The sequence below is a fragment of the Pleurodeles waltl genome, chromosome 5 (genome assembly GCF_031143425.1).
Source record: "Pleurodeles waltl isolate 20211129_DDA chromosome 5, aPleWal1.hap1.20221129, whole genome shotgun sequence".
NCBI lineage: Eukaryota > Metazoa > Chordata > Amphibia > Caudata > Salamandridae > Pleurodeles > Pleurodeles waltl.
Window position 1 is genome coordinate 6,207,507 of NC_090444.1, and position 23,668 is coordinate 6,231,174.

The window sequence follows — 23,668 nt, forward strand, 5'->3', positions numbered from 1 at the left end:
CTGTGCTGAGGGGGCCCATTAGAGCTCAGAGCCCCGGCCACACCAGAGGGTTTGCGGGGCCTTTATTACGCCACTGGAAGAGGCTCTTAGAGAGTGATATGCAGCACACCTCAATGTTATGCCCTGGAATGGAACGTATATTCAAAGGTGTTATGTAATGTAAGCATTCTTTAAAAAAACTTCAGTAGGTGATATTTCTGTAAACAATATTCAGGCTCTAATATTTTTGATATATCATATTTAAGCCATGATATTCTGGTATCATGCTGTCCTTCTTTTACCAATCATGACAGAGTGCAGGATCACAGAAGAGTTTCTCTTCCTTGCCTAATACTTTCCATTGAGAAAAAGTAGAACTTTGTAAAAAAACAAACAGTATATGAAGATGCTGCTTCATCTCAACTCTGTGGCGGCCATGATGTCTGCAGAGGGTGTCTTCTCCAGGTCACTTTCCATGACCACCACCTTCCTCTTCCAAGCTGATGATTTTAGCAGCCAGTGGGTCCTTTAGGTTAGGAATTTCTGCAAACAAAAAACATAGGTAGAGCTGTTTTACTTCACACTAACATGTGGCTTTATGAGTGTGCCTCACTGATTACTATTCTAAGTGATTTCAAAACAAATCAGGAAAAACTGTGGTGACTACCATGCGGATCAGAAACATATATTTGGTAATCTAATGCCGATCACTGTGTTAAGAAAATGGTGTATTCTTAAAATGAAAACCAACAAACATAAATTAGAAAAAAATACCAGAAAAAAATAAAGTGGATGAAAAATGCATATAAAAAAGAGAATTAGATTATTTAGTTACACTCCATACACAATAAGTGATCGAAAAATCAAACTTAAAAAGGCCTAAAAGATAATGTGGTTCAAATTGTGGTGTACTAGTATTTTAACAGGAATTAGAGGGAACAATATGAACTCAACCTGTTAGAGATATGTGGAAAGAGGCAACTGAGCAGGGAGGCAGTAGCTGAAAGAGAACAAGGGTTGGGTTGAGGAACGTGAAGAAGAGGTGAGTTGTAATTATGTTGTGGGCAGCGGTATGTCTGAGCAGTGGAGGAGAAGGGAGTGACATAGGAAGGATAGCTAGAGGAAATGAAGTAGACAAAGATGGTGGACAGGTGTGCTGTGAGGGAGGTAAGAAAGGTTTCTCAGGTTTGGTGGGACTGAGATGGAGAAAGTGGGACAACATCCAGGTTTAAACCGATGCCAGTAAGTGATCAGTAATGTCACTGAGAGATGAATCATGGGAAGAGGATTTTCTGAGAATCAACAGCAGAGGAGCGGCAGGCAGTCAAAAGAAAGATACAATAGAAACAAGGAGAGTATTTTCAGATGGAGGAAAGAAGAGGAGAATACTGAAGGAAAGAGTTATGGGCCTGAGTATTGCCCTTCCCAAGATAAAGGAGAAAAGTGTCCATGAAAGGTTTGCTGGGAAAGTTGCTGAAAAGAAACACAAAGCAGTGTTTCGTGCTGCTTTGCATGACCGTGCACCAGGGCAGCATCTCGTGGGTGGTACTTGCGTGTTCCCATACAACTTCTCATTAGTTTTGAGGCAAAGCCCTATCTACAGAGATATAGACAGGGATTGGTGGTAACTTGAAGCAATGCTTTTATCTCTCCCAACATTTACAACTTTGCTTGTGTGCTTCACTGTACAGCACACATCCAAAGTGGGACAAGTTTCAAAGCTTGTCTAGGCGTACTATTTGATTCTACGTGGGTAGCCTTTCAGTACGAAACATATGCTAGCTGTGATGTAGGCACCTTGGCACTATAGTGTGGTGCTCAGCAGCCTGGTTGTGCACCGGCGCTAGGGAGAGAGCAGGGCAGTGGGTATCTTACTAGATATAGCACTCTCTTGTTCTCTGCCTCTCGTGTTGGTCGCTGAGTTGCCTTGTGTTGCATTGCATGGGTTTTTGGTAAATAGACCCTTTGAGTTGGAGCCTGGCAGGCGCAGGAAAAGAAAAGAGTAAACACCTACCCATGTGCACTACTTACAGTCGCGACTGATGGGGCGAGCGACTTACTCCTGAGTCGTTCTCGGTCATTACAAACAATAACTCATTCAACCCGGTATCACATGGAGGGAAGTGAGCAAGAACTTGAGAGAAGTTATGTCAGTGCGGCTGCTGAAAATGAGGCAGCTTTCTCTTTTATGGGCCATTGGATCAAACTTGAGGTGTACAGGCAGAGAGCAGAGGAAGATCTGTGGGGCAAAAGACAGACTGCAGTCTTGGAGTGGAGGCAACACCACAATCTGAAATGGCACTGGAGATCAGTTTAGATTGCTACCAGACTGCAGCCCCTTGGCAAGCTTCATTGCCATGAAGTCAGTGTGTCCTTAGCCAGCTTCTGCTGTACCGTCAGTTTCTCGAAAGGTGAGGGCTACACTCTTTGAGGAGTAGGAGGACATTTTGTTCTATGAGTTTGGAGTCTGCATTGAAGGAAGTCAGGGCTGGTGCTCGAAAGAGAGACAGGCAGGTTCTTACTGAGGGAAACCGAATATTGACTAAGAGTGATCTTGCTGGAGGGAGTAAGGACTCGTAGAATTGTACTTGTATAAAAATACTTAAATGTAGGTTTGCTTTAGTTAAGATGACTAGGCTGCAGAAGGCGGCATTGTCAAGTAGTGCGTGTTTATTTTGGTGTAGAGGCCACACACCTTCAAGCTTTCCCTCTCGTCTAGAAGATCCTCGAGCTTGAAATGCAGGTTATGCTCATATGTGGAAGTAGCCACTGTGCCCTGCTTCATCCCATGTTTATTTACTCACTGTGGCTAAATCTTGTAGCTATTTCATTTACCCACTCATCATCACGTGGAAGCAGGGATGTCTGGGTCTTTTGCAAACTAACAGTTTGATTGGTTGCTCTACAAAAATAACATTTAAGTACAACCCATTTAGTAGTCCAATGCTTTTGAATTTGTATGCTTCTGTTGTTCAAGAGTATTATGAGAGACAGACTTTTCTAGAATTTCCTAGCAGAGAAAATCCTCTGCTTCACTTTGCTATGTACCTTATGGCGGTTCGACAAAATATGATGTCAACATTATCGAGGACAAGAATATTGTGACGTTTCCAAGGATCTGTAAAGGTATACTTAGTTCCACATATAAGGAACTTCACAATATATATATATATATAAAATAAGGGTGTAAAATAAGGGCATTGATTTGGTGATGATAGATGCACACATTGTGAAGACTACATATCCCAGAATGCCACATAAGGGCATGGCTTAGAGGATTAGTATAAATAGGGCACGTAATGGATTATGTAATTACCGTGATCAAGACCGTGAAGGTCGAAACGCGTTGGTGTTAGTTTGTTTGGGGTCATTTCATGCATTAAAAGAAGATTGATGCAATCTTGTGAGTGCCGCGTCCTTGACATAATTGTCAAACTGGTGTGAAGATTATTGATGGGAATAGGTCCTTCCCTGGCGTAGGCACCGACATAAAGTGAGCGCGCCTTTTCTGGACCTTTTGGATTTGATATATATATATATATATGTATTTTACCTATGTGCACTTCTCAATATTTTGACCCTTGATATTTGAGACACGATATCCTGTTCCCACAATATGTTTTTCTTCACATTCCGTCAGTGGTCCGTTCCTTTTGACTTTCCATTATGGTAAATCCACTAATAACCTACACTTACTTCCTGTATGGATTACTTTGTCTACTGAACACATCTTGTTGAGGCTAACGTCTCAAGCATTTCTTTATTGTTAATGGTTAATTGCAAATTACATTTATGTGAGAATCAACCACCCAGGATTAATTACGTGTATACCACACTCAAACCTAGATAACAAGAGAGCACTGAACAGCGTGAGAGAGCTAAGTGGGAGGTACATGTATACCACACTCCTAGCAGGAGAACAACAGAGCACTGAACAGCGACAGAGAGCTCAGTGAGAGGTACGTGTATACCACACTCCTAGCTAGAGAACAACAGAGCGCTGAACAGCAGGAGAGAGCTCAGTTAGAGGTACATGTATGCCACACTCCTAGCTAGAGAACAACAGAGCACTGAGCAGCAGGAGATAGCTCAGTGAGAGGTACGTGTATACCACACTCCTAGCTAGAGAACAAGAGAGCACTGAACAGTATGAGAGGTCAGTGAGAGGCACGTGTATACCACACTCCTAGCTAGAGAACAAGAGAGCGCTGAACAGCGGGAGAGAGCTCAGTGAGAGGTACGTGTATACCACACTCCTAGCTAGAGAACAAGAGAGCGCTGAACAGCGGGAGAGAGCTCGGTGAGAGATATGTGTATACCACACTCCTAGCTAGAGAACTAGAGAACACTGAACAGCAGGAGAGAGCTCTGCGAGAGGTACGTGTAAACCACACTCCTAGCTAGGGAACAAGAGAGCGCTGAACTGCAGGACAGAGCTCAGTGAGAGGTACATGTATACCACACTCCTAGCTAGAGAACAAGAGAGCACTGAACAGCAGGAGAGAGCGTGGTGAGAGGTACGTGTATACCACACTCCTAGCAGGAGAACAACAGAGCACTGAACAGCGACAGAGAGCTCAGTGAGAGGTATGTGTATACCACACTCCTAGCTAGAGAACAAAAGAGCGCTGAATAGAGGGAGAGAGCGTGGTGAGAGGTACGTGTATACCACACTCCTAGCTAGAGAACAACAGAGCGCTGAACAGCAGGAGAGAGCTCAGTGAGAGGTACGTGTATACCACACTCCTAGCTAGAGAACAACAGAGTGCTGAACAGCAGGAGAGAGCTCAGTGAGAGGTACATGTATGCCACACTCCTAGCTAGAGAACAACAGAGCACTGAGCAGCAGGAGATAGCTCAGTGAGAGGTACGTGTATACCACACTCCTAGCTAGAGAACAAGAGAGCACTGAACAGCAGGAGAGAGGTCAGTGGGAGGTATGTGTATACCACACTCCTAACTAGAGAAAAACAGAGCACTGAACAGCTGGTGAGAGCTCAGTGAGAGGTACGTGTGTAGCACACTCCTAGCTAGGGAACAACAGAGCACTGAACTGCAGGAGAGAGCTCAATGAGAGGTACATGTATACTACACTGCTAGCTAGAGAACTAGAGAGCACTGAACAGCGGGAGAGAGCTCAGTGAGAGGTACTTGTATACCACACTCCTAGCTAGAGAACAACAGAGCACTGAACAGCAGGAGAGAACTCAGTGAGAGGTACGTGTATACCACACTCCTAGCTAGAGAACAAGAGAGCACTGAACAGCAGGAGAGAGGTCAGTGGGAGGTATGTGTATACCACACTCCTAGCTAGAGAACTAGAGAGCACTAAACAGCAGGATAGAGGTCAGTGGGAGGTATGTGTATACCACACTCCTAGCTAGAGAACAAGAGAGCACTGAACAGCAGGAGAGACCTCAGTGAGAGGTATGTGTAAACCACACTCCTAGCTAGAGAACAAGACAGCTCCAAAGAGCAGGAGACAGCTTGGTGACAGGTGTGTGTATATCACACTCCTAGCTAGAGAACAAGAGAGCGCTGTACAGCAGGAGAGAGCTCGGTGAGGAGTATGTCTATACCACACTCCTAGCTAGATAACAACAGAGCACTGAACAGTTGGAGAGAGCTTGGTGAGAGGTAGGTGTATACCACACTCTTAGCTAGATAACAAGAGAGCGCTGAACAGTTGGAGAGAGCTTGGTGAGAGGTACGTGTATACCTCACTCCTAGCTAGAGAGCAAAAGATCGCTGAACAGTTGGAGAGAGCTCGGTGATAGGTACATGTATACCACACTCCTAGCTAGAGAACAACAGAGCATGGAACAGCGAGAGAGAGCTCATCGAGAGGTACGTGTAAACCACACCCCTAGCTAGAGAACAAGAGACCGCTCAACAGAGGGAGGGAGCTCGGTGAGAGGTATGTGTAAACCACACCCCTAGCTAGAGAACAAGAGAGCGCTGAACAGTTGGAGAGAGCATGGTGAGAGGAATGTGTATGCCACACTCCTAGCTTGAGAACAAGAGAGCACTGAACACCAGGAGAGAGCTCAGGGAGAGGTACGTGTATACCACACTCCTATCTAGAGAACAACAGAGCACTGTACAGCGTGAGAGAGCTCAGTGACAGGTATGTGTAAACCACACTCCTAGCTAGATAACCACAGAGCACTGAACAGTTGGAGAGAGCTTAGTGAGAGGTATGTGTAAACCACACTCCTAGCTGGAGAACATCAGAGCACTGAACAGCAGATGAGAGCTCAGTGAGAGGTATTTGTCAACTACACTCCTAGCTAGAGAACAACAGAGTACTGAACAGCGGGAGATAGCTCAATGAGAGGTAAATGTATACCACACTCCTAGCTAGAGAACAAGGGAGCACTGAGCAGCAGGAGAGAACTTGGTGAGAGGTACGTGTATACCACACTCCTAGCCAGAGAACAACAGAGCACTGAACAGCAGGAGAGAGCTCAGTGAGAGGTACATGTATACCACACTCCTAGCTAGAGAACAAGAGAGCACTGAGCAGCACGGGAGAGCTCTGCGAGAGGTACAGATGTACCACACTCCTAGCTAGAGAACAACAGAGCACTGAACAGCAGGAGAGAGCTCACAGAGAGGTACATGTATAACACACTCCTAGCTAGAGAACAACAGAGTGCTGAACAGCAGGAGAGAGCTCAGTGAGAGGTACGTGTATACCACACTCCTAGCTAGAGAACAAGAGAGCACTGAACAGCAGGAGAGAGCTCGGTGAGAGGTATGTGTAAACCACACTCCTAGCTAGATAACAACAGAGTGCTGAAAAGCAGGAGAGAGCTCAGTGAGAGGTACATGTATGCCACACTCCTAGCTAGAGAACAAGAGAGCACTGAACAGCAGGAGAGAGCTTGCTGAGAGGTACATGTGTGCCACACTCCTAGCGAGAGAACAAGAAAGCACTGAACAGCAGGAGAGACCTCAGTGAGAGGTATGTGTAAACCACACTCCTAGCTAGAGAACAAGAGAGCTCCAAAGAGCAGGAGACAGCTTGGTGACAGGTGTGTGTATACCACACTCCTAGCTAGAGAAGAAGAGAGCGCTGTACAGCAAGAGAGAGCTCGGTGAGGGGTATGTGTATACCACACTCTTAGCTAGAGAGCATGAGAGCACTGAACAGCTCGCCAGAGCTTGTGAGAGGTACATGTATACCACACTCCTAGCTAGATAACAACAGAGTGCTGAACAGCAGGAGAGATCTCAGTGAGAGGTACATGTATGCCACACTCCTAGCTAGAGAACAACAGAACACTGAACAGCGGGAGAGAGCTCAGTGAGGCGTACGTGTAAACCACACCCCTAGCTAGAGAACAAGAGACCGCTGAACAGAGGGAGAGAGCTCGGTGAGAGATACATGTATACCGCACTCCTAGCTAGAGAACAACAGAGCACTGAACAGCAGAAGAGAGCTCAGTGAGAGGTACGTGTATACCACACTCCTAGCTAGAGAACAAGAGAGCACTGAGCAGCACGGGAGAGCTCTGCGAGAGGTACAGATGTACCACACTCCTAGCTAGAGAACAACAGAGCACTGAACAGCAGGAGAGAGCTCACAGAGAGGTACATGTATATCACACTCCTAGCTAGAAAACAAGAGAGCGCTGAGGAGAGGGAGAGAGCTCTGCGAGAGGTACAGATGTGCCACACTCCTAGCTACAGAACAACAGAGCACTGAACAGCAGGAGAGAGCTCAGTGAGAGGTATGTGTATACCACAATCCTAGCCAGAGAACAACAGAGCAATGAACAGTTGGAGAGACCTTGGTGAGAGGTACTCGTACAACACTCTTCTAACTAGAGAACAAGAGAGCGCTGAACAGCAGGAGAGAGCTCAGTGAGAGGTACATGTATACCACAATCCTACCTAGAGAACAAGAGATTGCTGAGCAGCAGGAGAAAGCTTGGTGAGAGGTACGTCTATACCACTCTCCTAGCTAGAGAACAAGAGAGAGCTGGATAGTTGGAGAGAGCTCAGTGAGAGGTATGTGTATACCACACTCCTAGCCAGAGAACAAGAGAGCGCTGAATAGTTGGAGAGACCTTGGTGAGAGGTACGTGTATACCACACTCCTAGCCAGAGAACAAGAGAGCGCTGAATAGTTGGAGAGAGTTTGGTGAGAAGTACTCGTACAACACTCTTCTAACTAGATAACAAGAGAGCACTGAACAGCAGGAGAGAACTCAGTGGGAGGTATGTGTATACCACACTCCTAGCTAGAGAACAAGAGAGTGCTGAGCAGAGGGAGATAGCTCTGCGAGAGGTACGTGTATACCACAATCCTAGCTAGAGAACAACAGAGCAGTGAACAGTTGGAGAGACCTTGTACTCGTACAACACTCTTCTAGCTAGATAACTACAGAGCGCTGAACAGCAGGAGAGAGCTCAGTGAGAGGTACGTGTATACCACACTCCTGGCTAGATAACAAGAGAGCACTGAACAGCAGGAGAGAGCTTTGAGGCTGCTCTTCAGGCATCGCGTTTGTGGAAGGTAATGATTCTCACAGCACGTAGCAGTGGGGCGGCCCCAAGCAGCAGTGCCCAAAGTAAGAGCACAGTGTGGTGTGGGAGCTCCTCACCTGGCTGTCACCAGCCTCCCTAAAGCAGAAATCAAGGACAGACCAAATGACCTGCCCATCTACAAACGTCTTCACCTTGGACCATAGAAACTGCAGCCTCACTCTTTATCCCTAACATCGGCCAAAAACTAGTGCTCGGGAAGAACTAATCGAAAGCTTTTTGCCATTAAGGACCTCATTGGATTTTTAAGAGGGCTGTCTCCATCCTCCTCACTTCAGTGTCTTGGTCTCCACCATTCTGACACAGGAATGCAGGCAATACACTTCCACTGTCTGGGTAAGCTATTATCATCCTCCATCGTGTGCAATGCGGAACAAAGGACATCCCACTGATCAGACTCATATCACACAAACCCACTACCATACTTGTGCCACAAACTCACTGCACATACATGCATTTGACATCCACATGGATTGTTAGCAAAACAGTGCTGGTGGGTTTCACATAACAGTGGAGCTTTACATGAGAGGGGCCAATAGGCTCTCCTTTCCCTGGGCATAGAGAAGAAGGTCGTGTCACACTACTGATTCACAAAACACTGTGGTGCTGCCACCACCGCTATAGAAGATACACTAAGGGCATGGACTGTAGTTCACTGACCACTATGAGGGCATGCTTGGTGCACTCCTTTGGGTCACCAAACACGTTCTGGATCTTGCATTTCAAGGGGCAGGCCTAGTCCTCTGTGCACACACTAGATTGGTGTGACACAAGGGTCACAATAAGTCAGGATATCAGTTTCAAGGGCAGCCAGGAACATGACTGTTTACCATGCACGAACATTCCTGTCCCAACAATAGGCATTACTGAAGACAGGTGTCCAGGGAAAAAGTGAGGCATTCGAGCATGATCAACAGTGGATGGTGGATACCTTGTTTAAGAAGGGGTAGAACTGTGAAGGGTACGGGAGTGGGAGTAGGAATGAATGGGTCAACTAACCTGGTATCATCAACTTACTTCATGTTGGTGGATATTTTGTTGTGGCACGATGGCAATATCAGCATCCACCATGAGGTGGTGGATGGAATGCTTGAATGAATCCACTGGTAAAACTCTCAGGGCCACATTCCAGGCCCTTGTTTTTCAACCACCATGCCACTCTAGACAAAGGCCCGCCTCACGCAAATCAGTACTGACCATGCACCTCATGGGAACAGTCCATCCTAACCTGCCAGGCGAGACCCCCGTCAGTAGAGACCACGAGTATCCCCAGACCAGATACGACCTCCGAAGGTCTCATCAGTGAGAACAGCTTGAGTCTTGTGGCACGGTGAGCACAGGACCTATTTTTGGGCTTACCCGTCACACTTAGAGCTTAAACAACAACAAGGTGAAGAATGGATTGTTTGAGTTAATGGCAGCCACCGGTAGTGAGACGGGTATGTCCAGTCGTGGGTCTTGTGCTCACTGTGCCAAAGGACTCAAGCTAGACCTCACTGATGAAACCTAAGTGTGTGTGGGGTTGCTTGTGGTACCTTCTGGAGGGGGCCTCACCTGGCAGTTTGTGACACACTGCTTCCATGAGGAGCTAGGTCAGTACTGATTTGCATAACGCAGGCCTTTGTCTAGTGGCTGAGATAAATTCAGGCCTTCTATCCATCACCTTGTTGTTCTTGCAGTTGACACCCAGCTATATGGCCATTTCATTTTGCGAGTCTCTAATTGCAATTCATTGCGAATCGCAAATAGAGACTCGCAAAATTAAATGTACAAATGTGTCTCAGACACATTTAGCGATTCCCAATGGGGTGGCAAATTACCTACCTCATTAATATTCATAAGGTAGATCAAAATTTGCGACCCCATTGGGAGTGGCCATGCTCACAGGGATGGTGTGCTCCTGGGGACAGCAGGCCATCATGTCTGTGGCTGCTTTTCAATAAAACAGTTTTTTTTTAATGCAGCCCATTTTCCTTCAAGAAAAACGGGCTGCATTTGAAAAACAAAAATGAAAAGTTTTCTTTTCATTTTATCAGAGTAGGCAGTGGTCCGTGGGACCACTTTCTGCTCTGAAAAAATATTTCCCATGGAGACCGCTTCCCGTTTGCGAATGGGTTAGCACCAATTTGAAATTGGTGCTAACAGCGATTGTTTTGTGACAGCATTGACGGTCACAAAACAATCATACATCCCACTGCAGCTCGCAGATAGTAAAGGATGCCCTGGGGACGCACCTTCCTAATTGCGAGTCGCAAGCCATATTTTGCGAGTTGGTAACTGCGTACTGACTTGAAAAATAGGGATGGTACATCGTACCTGGCCTTTTTGCGGTCACCAAAGGTGTCGTACATCATGCCCCCTAAGTGTTATGCATATGGCCAGACCTAGGTCCCTTTCTCACTGTGCCATATGGCTTTATCATACCACACCAGGTGGGTTCACATCAGGCTTGGAATCTCCCTGGTTTGTCCTAATTATAGTCAAAGTGTGAGTCAAAATAGCCCTGGCAAACTCCATAATACCCTTTGGGGATTTATAGATCTGGCCCTGGCTAACATCAAGGAATTCTGGATTACTAGTGCATGTGATAATTTAGGGTTAGAAATTGTAAATTTACATATAGGGAACTGCTAAACTGTAGCAATTACATTTCCTATATTTTATTATTTACGTTTTTTTATTTTATTTTATTCTTTGTTCGAACTAAAAAATGTAGAGCACTCTTATGTACCAAAGACTGGTTTGATGCACTTTCTTCCACACGCAACGCAGCACTTAAGACCACCGTTGCAGGTCGCGTCAGTGGAACACTGATTCAGGTCCCGTTTGCCAACACAATCAGGAGCGTCTGGGCACCACCCGGGCTTTTCTGTAACAGAGAAGGAGACAGGAATTTAAACATTCTCTCTGGTCACCCACTGAAGATGCAAACAGCACAATGTGAAACAGTGATCCTCAGCCTCTTGCAGGTGCAGCTCCTCTGCTAGGGCGGAGGAACATCGCCCTCCCCTCCTCCCCTGCCAGCAGCTGCAAACCTTGTTTATTATCGTTTTTTTTGGTAAAAGGGGTGGGCCACAGACTGTGACGAGCACTGAGGGGGAGTGCACAAAACTCCCCCCCTCACTGCGCATGTATGTTTGGCCAGCCGTCTTGGGCCTACTGAATATCAACCCCCAGAAATATGTGGTACAAAATATCGAACAGTAAGTGCCTGTTGGGAAGTATGGGCTTACTATTCATAATTCCAAATCTACGTACCTTGGAGATCTCTATACATCTCGTCAAGGTACAAATATGTGGAGTTATGCATGGGAAATCTAGACTTACCCTTCAATATTTCATTTTCAATATTTTGAACTCAATATTTTGTCACATTAATACTCTGATGTTGATAATCAATGTGCACATAGTGTAACAGGTGTTACCTGTTTTTAAAGGTAATTTCCCATTACCGGCTCGATTTCTTGGAAAACAGTCCTCCTCGTTTGTACGTGGGGACCACGTCTCTGGAACCACCACAGGTAATTATGCATGCAGGGAAGCCACAAGCAGAGTTACTGCCTCACTCAAAAATCCAGAGCGAAAGTTCTCCTTTGTGCCCAAATCAGCAATTCTGGGAAACTAAAGTGAGAGTCTGAATTTATATTTGAGGCTACAGTGATGGGGTGAATGATTGTAGCCCTGATGTTAAAACTGAACTTTTGAATGAGTTTACACTTTTTAATCAAGTTTACTACTTTTTAGTAGTCAAAAACTGCACTTTTGTGGTACCTTACACATTTGCAGTAAGTCCAGCACTACAAATGGCCAACCAGTGGTATGGTTTCTCCATTATTTTCCTAGTGGTTGGCCATGTGTAGTGCTAGACTTACTACTGTTTTTTGGTAGTAATGTACTCTCAGAGTTTGTGAAAACTGAAAAGTAGTTCACTTACTCAAAAGAGTAAGCTACCTTTTTAAATCAGGTCCTATATTTTCACAGGCGAATACCGCAGGCAAGTTTGAAACAAGCCACATGGGACAGGCCGGTACACAAAAGGCCTGAAACAGAAGCTTTCACTGCCTACGACCCTCTCCTGAATGCGCTTGATCTCGGAAGCGCTAAGCAGGGTTGATCCTGACTGACCAGGCCCAACCCTGCTTAGCGTTCCTAAGATCAGGTGCCTTCAGGACTCGGTGGGTCATGGAACCCCGCTTCCAGTTTTTTTCAACTCCACGGAATTCTACAGTCGGACACTGGTGGAGAAGTGTGGCTCAATGGTTAGAGCGGCAGACCCTGAAGCAGAGATCTGGCTCAAGACCAGGGTTCAAGTCCCGCTTCGGCAGGTCTTGGGCTCAATTCCCCTTGACCAGATAATTCTCGCCTCGGTGCCTAATCTAATTCATGGGTCCCACTCTGCAACTCTGGGCAATAGCTTGCTTAATCTCCACAACAGCCCCAACAGCGCTTGGATGCCTGGCTTCACCCTGGGGGTGCTCAGGAGTGGTGCCTCACAGGGAAAAGCCAGGAGGGGTTTCATAGCGGTATGAGTACAGCGCCTTGAGACCCTAACGGGTGAGTAGTGCGCTATACAAGTGCTAATTTACATTTTTTACATTACTCCGAGAACTCTGTCCAGGCCTAGTTGTAACTGTACAATGCGAGGGGAGTTGACTCTGCTGTTCACAGTGTTGTAACTGTGACAAATGAGGGGAGCTGAGACGACCTCTGACAGTGTTGTAACTGTGCTATGTGAGGAGCTGACACTACTGCTGACAGTGTTGTAACTGTGCTATGTGAGGAGAGCTGATACTACGGCTGACAGTGTTGTAACTGTGTAATGTGAGGGGAGGTGACACTACTGCTGATGGTATTGTAACTGTGCTATGCGAGGGGAGTTGACTCTACTGTTCACAGTGTTGTAACTGTGACATATGAGGGGAGCTGAGACGACCTCTGACAGTGTTGTAACTGTGCTATGTGAGGAGCTGACACTACTGCTGACAGTGTTGTAACTGTGCTATGTGAGGAGAGCTGATACTACGGCTGACAGTGTTGTAACTGTGTAATGTGAGGGGAGGTGACACTACTGCTGATGGTATTGTAACTGTGCTATGCGAGGGGAGTTGACTCTACTGTTCACAGTGTTGTAACTGTGACATATGAGGGGAGCTGAGACAACCTCTGACAGTGTTGTAACTGTGCTATGTGAGGAGCTGACACTACTGCTGACGGTGTTGTAACTGTGCTATATGAGGAGCTGACACTACGGCTGACAGTGTTGTAACTGTGCTATGGGAGGGGAGCTGACACTACTGCTGATGGTATTGTAACTGTGCTATGCGAGGGGAGTTGACTCTACTGTTCACAGTGTTGTAACTGTGACATATGAGGGGAGCTGAGACAACCTCTGACAGTGTTGTAACTGTGCTATGTGAGGAGCTGACACTACTGCTGACGGTGTTGTAACTGTGCTATGTGAGGGAGCTGACACTACTGCTAACAGTGTTGTAACTGTGCTGTGCGAGGAGACCTGACACTACTGCTGACAGTGTTGTAACTGTGCTGTGCGAGGAGACCTGACACTACTGTTCACAGTGTTGTAACTGTGCTATGTGAGGGACGCTGACACTACTGTTCACAGTGTTGTAACTGTGCTATATGAGGGAGCTGACACTACTGTTCACAGTGTTGTAACTGTGCTATGTGAGGGGCGCTGACACTACTGCTGACGGTGTTGTAACTGTGCTGTGCGAGTAGACCTGACACTAATGCTGACAGTGTTGTAACTGTGCTATATGAGCGGAGCTGACACTACTGCTGACAGTGCTGTAACTGTGAATGTTAGGGGAGCTGACACTACTGCTGAGAGTGTTGTAACTGCGCTATGTAAAGGGAGCAGACACTACTGCTGACGGTGTTGTAATTCTGAATGTGAGGAGAGCTGACACTTCCACTCACAGTGTTCTAATTGTCCTTTGTGAGGAAGCAGACACTACCGCTGACAGTGTTGTAACTGTGTAATGTGAGGGGAGGTGACGCTACTGCTGACAGTGTTGTAACTGTGTAATGTGAGGGGAGGTGACGCTACTGCTGACAGTACTGTAACTGTGCTTTGCAAGGGGAGCCGACACTACTGCTGACAGTACTGTAACTGTGTTCTGTGAGGAGCTGACACTACTGCTGACGGTGTTGTAACTGGGCTATGGGAGGGGAACTGATGCTACTGCTGACAGTAATGTAACTGTGCTGTGCTAGGAGACCCGACACTACTGTTGACAGTGTTGTAACTGTGCTATGTGAGGGGTGCTGATACTACTGCTGACAGTACTGTAACTGTGCTATGGGAGGGTAGCTGACACTACTGCTGACAGTGTTATAACTGTGGTATATGTGGGGAGCTGACACTACTGCTGACAGTGCTGTAACTGTGCTATGAGAGGGGAGCTGACACTACCACTGACAGTGTTGTAACTGTGCTATGCAAAGAGAGCTGAGACTACTGCTGAAAGTACTGTAACTGTGCTATGGGAAAGGTGCTGACACTACTGCTGACGGTGTTGTAACTCTGCTATGGGAGGGGTGCTGACACTGCTGCTGACAGTGTTGTAACTGTGCAATGTGAGGGGAGCTGACACTACAGCTGACAGTGTTGTAACTGTGCTATGGGAGAGGCGCTGACACTACTGCTGACGGTGTTGTAACTCTGCTATGGGAGGGGTGCTGACACTACTGCTGACAGTGTTGTCAGCTCCCCTCTTATGTCACAGTTACACTACTGCTGACAGTGTTGTAACTGTGCTATGTAAGGGGAGCTGACAATACAGCTGACAGTGTTGTAACTGTGCTATGCAAGTGGAGCTGACACTACTGCTGACACTGTTCTAACTGTGCTGTGCGAGAGACCTGACACTACTGCTGACAGTACTGTAACTGTGCTATGCGAAGGGAGCTGACACTACTGCTGACACATTTGTAACTGTGCTATGGGAGGGGAGCTGACACTACTGCTGACGGTGTTGTAACTGTGCTATGGGAGGGGAGCTGACACACCTGCTGACGGTGTTGTAACTGTGCTATGGGAGGGGAGCTGACACTACTGCTGACAGTGTTGTAACTGTGCTATGCAAGGGGAGCTGACACTACTGTTCACAGTGTTGTAACTGTGCTATGGGAGGGGAGCTGACACTAACGCTGACGGTGTTGTAACTGTGCTATGGGAGGGGAGCTGACACTACCGCTGACAGCGTTGTAACTGTGTAGTGTGAGGGGAGCTGACACTACTGCTGACAGTGTTGTAACTGTGTAATGTGAGGGGAGGTGACACTACTGCTGACAGTGTTGTAACTGTGTAATGTGAGGTGACACTACTGCTGACAGTGTTGTAACTGTTCTATAGGAGGAGATCTGACAGTGTTGTAACTGTGCAATACTGTGACATCAAATAGAATACTGTGTCGTGTGACTGCTCAGTAATCTTACACTCCTTCCAGGTACCAAAATCTCAGTGTTATCAGGGTTTGGTTTAAACCAGTGCGTCCCATCCAGCAGCTGAAGTCCAATTAAAATGCTAGAGAGCAGATGAATCAGCCGATTATCTACTAGGATGAACAATCAAGAACGGCATAAGTAATAAATTGAAATCTGTATTAAAACTTTGGAATGTTGGGCGCTCCATTGAAAATAATGAAGTAGCTCCGGGCTTCTAATGGCTGGTAAAAGCCCGGAGCGCAAGTATTCCCATGTTTTAGTTCACAGTTGATGCTGTAAACAAAGGCTTCAAGGAGCCCGAGGGGATTTTAATCCCTGTGGCCTCCGAGAGGCCTTTGTTTTACTAATCAGAAAATTCTGCCCTCTAGCGGTGGGATGTTCTAATACACTTTTAGCCCGCTGTAGCTGGGCTATACCTGGCATTAAAGGCCCACTCACTTGTTAAAGGCCCTCGCTATCGCGGTCTATAAGGCTATAGTAGTTGTTGTGCTGGTGGTGTGAAAGTTCTTTCCTAGCCGGGAGTTAGCTTTGAATGAATCAATCACTGAACTACCTCCAACGGGCACTAAAGTCACTGTGTCTGGTGGCATCAACTCTGGCTGCAGTGGAGCTGGCAGCATGCCCGCCCCTTGGGTACACCTAGGGTACACCGAACAGGGCAGGCACACCACTGCAGTTGTTGTGAAAACATAAGCATGTATTCCTGTTGCTTCAACAATGATGTCCTCCTGCACCTGTAACCACGTGCCCTGATCATGAATCTGAGGTCCTGGAGCGCCTCTCCACCTCAATGTGCTGCTTCCGTTCATGCTTTCCTTTGCCAGTAGGCCCAGAAGCCATTTTATATGAGGTAGTACATCTGCACATTTCCTGCATCTCGTAGCAAAACGCGATTTTAATGTTGGCTGCCAGAAGCATGAATTTTGGAAAGACTGCAGCAGGTTCAAGCATTGGTAATGTGCCCCTGCTCATTACATCTGCTTAGCTGAAGTAGCCCTTGGTCCACTGCAGCACTGGGCTGCTGTTTACTCCATTCAGCTCTAACATTAAAAAGATGTGAAATAAACCGGTTATTCGAAGTTAAGGAAATGACACCACCTAACTTCAGAAAGTCCTGCCGCTTTTAAGAAACCTTTGCAGCAAAAGTGTAAAGCTGTCATAATCTCTTCAAAATTCAAAAAGTGTATTTCATTAAAATGCAGAACTGTTTTACCTTAGTGCATAAAAATGTATCAGTGCAATGAGAAGTATTATTTTAAAAGTGATAGTGTTTTTTAAATGAATTTTGAGACATTCCTTCTCCCCTCCGCCCCACCACCCTGACAACAACGCCAAGTCAGGTGTGTGCGCTCTCTGGGTGGCCTGGGTTTCTCTTATACATGAACAGCATTATAGTTCAGTAAATCAAAACAGCGGAAGGTTTTGTACAGCACACATCCTGAAGTCATGTATTTTTTTTTATTTTCACGGTCCTCAAATGTGAGAAGGAAAAAAGGAGGGAAAGTGAAATAAACAATTGCCTAGGATCACACAGTTTCGTTAAGTAGAGAAGCCAGGATTAATCGCAATTTTTTGGTTTCACATTGTGCCATTCAGACACTGGATATACATGCTTTGTTTCCCCAATACCCACCTTACCGCCAATCCCCCCTCCCCAGTCCATGACCCCCACCCTGCTGGCATCAATGCCGCCCTCGGTCACATCACAGAACAACGCTTGTGGCCCTTGGGAAAATGTTTGTGAGCACCCATGATCTGGACGTTTCTCTCCCTGGGTGTTGGTCCAGCACTCTTTCCTGTTATGCCACAGCCCCCTCCAGGCCCCTCCCTCCCTGCCCCCTCCCTCATCCATCCTGGTCCTGATTTACACCAGGGTGTGAGTGGAAACAGACCAACGTGATCAGGATCACACCCGAGCACTTCCTCCAGAAATCAAACAATTTTCATTAATAACAAACTATAGGGCGTATTTAAGAGCCCCTAGCGCTACCGTAAAGTCACTTTTCGTGACACTGCAGTGGCGCAATGACCTGTGCCTTATTTACAAGGTGCCGTTAGGCCACTTTTTGTGGCTTAAGTCCACCTTCTAAATACGGGCCCTTCACACGCAGCACTGATGTTGGCGTGCCACAGCAACACCCATTGCATTTTGATGCTGCCTCAGATTTACGAGTTTTGTAAATCTTACTCCACCCAAGGGGTGGTGTTAGCATGGCGCAACGAGGAGAAATGCTTTAAGTTCTCCTCATTTTTTGCTCTTTCTATGTGTGCTGCATTCTGCAGCACACACAGAAAGAGCAAATCGCCATTTAAGATTGTCTTTGTGCAGGAAGGTGTTGCTTCCTGCACAGAAACAATCTCACCCTCAATGCAACCATCCTTTTACTATGGTGCAAGGGTTCCTGTGTTGATACACTGCAGAAAATGTAGCGCCGGTGCAGGGGGAAGCACGGGGTGCGCCGTATTCTAGTTAGTACAGCACATCCCTGAGTTTTGAAAATGACGGTGCGTGACGCTGCCAAATATGGTGCAGCACCGCGCACAGTCATTTTCTGTTAAATCAGGCCCTATAAGTTGTCTGTCTGTCCCTTACCGTCTCTCCGTTTCCCTCTCTGTTTGTCTCTCTGTGTATGTCTCTCTGTCGCTCTCTCTCCCCTGCTCACTGTGAACCCCTCTCACAAGTTCTCTCTATCTTTGTGTGTTCATGTCTCTCTCTCTCTGTCTCTCACTCTGTGTGTCTCTCTCTGTATTTGTCTGTCTCTCTGTCGCCCTTTCTAAATTGTGATCTTTGTGTGTTTATGTTTACGTCTCTCTTTCTCTCTCTCTGTCTCTCACTCTGTTTCTATTTTTCTTTATGTCTCTCTCACTATATTTCTCTCTCTTTTTGTTTCTCTGTCTCTCTGTGTATCCTTACTCTCTTGCAGCAGCTCTTTTCCTCATCTCCTTTTTCTCTCGCCATCTCTTTCTTCTGCCTCTCTCACTCTCTACCTCCCTTTTTCTCTTTTTGTGTTTCTCCATCGCCCTCTCTCCTCCCTCTCTTTGCGTCCTTTCTCTCTCTCTCTATCTTTTTAGTATTTTTTTTACAATCTAAGTAGAATCTATGTGTGTATCTATGGTGTGTGCCTGTCAATGGGGTTCAAACCCTGTGATCTTTGGCAGATTCTGTGGCTGGGGGTGCTGGCACTGGCAGTCTGCACCAAGGCGCTACTCCTGGTGGGGCGACTGGATATGTACCTTAAGAGTAAAGGTGACAAAACAAATTATTCTTGTACCTGACTGTGTCCTGCCATCACTCACAATTACTGCAAAACGTATGTGTGGCAATGTCCACAATGTGGCACCATGCCCGCTCTCTGCAACAATAGACAATGTTTTTAGGCACGGTCCACAGTGTGCCAGAAGTAACACAATTACTGACTCCTTCTTTTTTGACAAATTTACCATGAATCTCTGAATAAGGAACGGAGACATCAGGGGCCAGATTTATCAAGGTTTTGTGTCACCCGTGCACCAGGGGGTGCAAGACCTAATGAGATTCATGAAGCCACGCAAGGCCCCGCTGCATGTCCCCGTGTGACTTGGTAAATCTGGAGTAACGCAGTGCAAATCTTTGCCTTGCATCACTCCGCCACAAGGAGGTGTTCCGTGGGTGAAGTGTGGCTGTTCCCACGCGTCCACCCATGATTTTTGGCTCATTCCCAGATTTACCATTAGCGGTAGACATGGAAATCAGTCAAAAAGCTTTGGCTCCTCAGAAGAGGCATAACGAGGAGAAATTCCTTTATTTCTCCTCAATGCTTCCTATTTGTGCGTGTGCTGCATTCTGCAGCTCACATGGAAAGAGGAAGATGCTTCTGAGGATTGTTTTTGTGCAGGAAGTGCCCCTTCCTGCTTACACTGCAGGAACCCTGGCACCATGACACAAGGACGCCTGCGTTGGCGCCAGGCAGCCAAGAGTGCTCCAGCGCAAGGACCAGACAAGCATGCACCGTGTAATGTCTAAGATGGTGCAGTCCTGCCCTTTCGCGCAGGAAGGTGGCGTGCTGCATTGCGCTGCATGAAAAAATGATAACTGGTGGCCCAGATCTCAGATTCCTTTACTTGTCAGCTGGGCTACAATCTTCCCTGCTCTGCCATCTGTACAAAAAGGCACAATGTTCATCAGTTGCCCTATTATCAGGGTCGGAGGAAACCACTATTTTTGCGGATGTACGTTTTATCCATATTTATGGATTTACCATACTTGCCATGTAGTCCCATGACGTGCAGGTTCCAAGAAAGATGTTTTTAGCCGAACACAGCTAAAGTTACCGCGTCAGAGACCTTGTAAATGTGGTCCCGTCCCCTCTCGGCTGCTGGTGGCTGTATTTAAGTGCAGAGGTTGTTCTAACAAGGTGAGACGTTTACTCAGACAGTATTAATGCCCTCAGTTATTGCACTGAGGATTGAAGGTTTACTGCAGCATAATAAACTATCCTGACATATTCAAATGTAATTCAGACAGGGCGGGGTGCCTTCTTAGGCATTAACATGGTTTGCATGGACGTTCATTCACCGAAATGACAGGAGCAACAGGAATAACACTGCATGCCCTTTGACCTTAATGATATCACAGAAAGTGACATCATGTGACCTATGATCCCTGGATATTGCCAGGAAGTGATGTCACATTACCTAAACACTCAAGAAATTACAATAATTGACACTGATGAAATTCCATAATGACTGCATGATTAATAGAACAACATTGACAAATGTTTATTTAAGGTACCACTTAAATTCGGGAGCTGGCATGGTCTTTGCAAGGGGTGAGATGGAATGAGTGCCCGGATTGTAGGGCACAGGCTTCCCAAACTCCAGTAAAACATGGGATGAAATGTTGCATTTTAAACCTCAAATGTCAGATAAATGTGCCAAGTATTCTAGTCCGACATGTGTTCCACACACTCGTCGGGCGTTGAGAACATTGTTTCCACACTGTGCCATAGGTGCCCCATATGACAAACTACCTGTGTTCTGCAGGGCAGCATCTTGTCATGGGTGCGCTTCATATGACATGGCTGTCATGCCAAAAACGACACACGACATGTGTTAATGCCGTGCATATCCCACGAGGGACCCTCCGGTGAAAACGTGCACCTAGTGTGTCAAAGCGGCCATTGTGCCAGGGCCGCTAGTATGTTGATGCCAGGATTGTGTTTGTCTCTATAAACCACAGTTTACCTTCAGCATATCAGGGCCAATGCCAGACCCGCAAGCGTCACTTTCATATTATTCACCTCGTTCTTACCACGCTCACTTATATTCGCCCACTCATACTCATTCTCACTTACTCACCCACACCTATTCTCCCTCATTCACTCACCTTCACTTGCAGTCCTTCATTCTCACTCACTCTTTTGCACTGACTTACTCTCACTCATTCTTACTCTTACTCATCCATACTAATTCACTCACATTTACTCTTACTCTCAGTCCTTATTGTCGCTCTCACTTATTCTTCCTCATTCACTTACATTCATTCGCTCTCACTTGCACTCACTCAGTCACTGTTACTCTCCCTCACTCAGTTTTTCACTCATACTCCTTTGCGCTCTCTTTAAGTAATTCTAACGCATTCTCACTCACCCTGACTCATTCTGACTGACACAATTACGCTCACACACTGACAATCTCATCCTCATTCACACTCATTCTCACTCACACACTCCAACACACCCTCACAATCAGTAGTACTCATTCATCCTCACTCATACACTCGCATTCTCTCCTTTTCACTCACTCATTCGCACACACTGAGACTCATACTCACTTACTCACACCAAATCTCACTCATTCGCACAAACTACCTGTCACACACTTTCACTCACACATGCTCTCACATACACAGACTCTCACCCGCAAGCATGCACACAACATACATGTAATAACATTGTTTACTCACTGTAGCTGCCAGCAATGGTCTCATTACAGGACCAGGCGATTCATTTCTATTACACCAATGGTGAATAATAAACTTGTGTGCTGATGCTTCAAAGCATGTCTAAATACTTATTTGCTGGTGAATAATATTTCAATAAGAGCTGATTAATGCATATACTTTCCTTTCTTCAGAAAGTATTGCATTTTCCTCAGTGTTGAGATCTCTTCTGTAACAATGTCAGCTAGAATGAAACACATAGTAAGACACCATTGCTACAGATCGAGCTGCAGTATGCACCATACATCTTTTACCACTTAATGTTGTGAGCTGTGCCACATAATTTGGTCCTATCCTGCCACATATTCCAGTGGCCCTGCTTACGATCTGCATCAGATGGATCTGCGATCCCATGATCAGGGTGTTGAACCCTGGATGGCCGACTCAGCCTTTCAACCTCCCATGGTCGATAAGATGAGTATCATTTAGTTGGGTAACAATAAACATCGGCCCATATTTATGGAAAATTACACACAACTGCGCTAGCGCAGTTGTGCGTCAAAAAATTTAATGCAAGCTACCGTAATTCCTTAGCGCCATCCGTGCACCATATTGACAAAATGACACATGATGGCGCTAACGAGTGGTTAGCGTCATAGAAAATGACGCTAGCCGGTGATGGCTGGCCTTAGAAAAAATGGTGCTAGAGGACCAAAAATTACGCCAGAGTGATTAGTGGCAAAAAATCTGTCGCTAGTTAGCCTACCATCATTTTTTGGTCGCACAAGCAGCCAAATAATGATTCCTGCCTAAGAATAGACAGGAGACATTACCACAACCACAATGTCTACCACAGGGGACCAGTGCCTCCAGGACAACCCCAACAGAACCAGTGCCAGCCTGGGGCCCCCATGTAAGAAGCCTCCAGTGGCACGTAACAGACATGCGCGTATACTTACGTCGGATGGGCTCCCTCCACTTGCAGTGTCCCTGTGGTGTGGGTGGTGCTGATGCTGGGGGCTGGGGTGGGCATCTCTGTGCCCAAAATAGTGACACCATGGTGGACTCCAGGGTGTTTCCCATAGAAATGTGCCTCACAGCCCGTTAACGCCTGGTCTGACCAGGTGTTACATTTTGACGCTAATCGGCCTTAGCGTCATTTTTTGGGCCTGCCTCCTTAGTGTGCATCGTTTAACATCTGAAGGTAAATATGGCACTGGAAGGTTAGCATCGTTTTTCGGAAGGGAACACCTGCCTTGCATATCATTGTCACAATACGATGCAAGGTGGGTAGGAGCTTACAAAAAAATGACGCTAACTCGGATGTGTTGATGCTAGATGGGTCTAGCGTCAAAGTAGAAATGTGGAGTTAAGTTAGCACGCTTTAACGTAAAAAAGAAAATGACACTAAGGCATCGCAAACTTTCCATAAATAAGGGCCTGAAGGGACTGAAGATATGCTTTACAAATCCACATCATGGTATCCGCATAAAGCGATTGGCACGGTGCAGACCACCTTAGAATCCACCACTGCCTGTGGCTGCCCCAGACCACCTGGCACCCAGTGCTCACCTGCTGCATTCCAGATCCCAGCCCAGGACAGCTGCAGGCAGAGGGCTAGCACTGTCAGTGGAAGGAAGATGTGATGGTCACTCCGCATGGTGATGTCCAGGCAGTGCCTCGGTGACACCCACCTTTAAAGACTTCTGCAGCCAAGGCGATGACTGGAGAGGGAGGGCAGACTGA

The 23,668-nt window shown here is 46.5% G+C and overlaps 1 protein-coding gene across 1 annotated transcript; it reads right to left on the reverse strand.

Annotated features, from left to right (window-relative positions):
- Positions 1-368: 368 nt before the first annotated feature.
- Positions 369-23,668, reverse strand: LOC138297188 (WAP four-disulfide core domain protein 18-like). Its single transcript, XM_069236680.1, has 3 exons — positions 23,495-23,668; positions 11,264-11,401; positions 369-522 (listed from the first exon to the last, which is right to left on the reverse strand). Exons 1-3 carry the CDS (start codon positions 23,580-23,582, stop codon positions 446-448), a joined length of 303 nt encoding a protein of 100 aa, XP_069092781.1. The 5' UTR covers positions 23,583-23,668; the 3' UTR covers positions 369-445.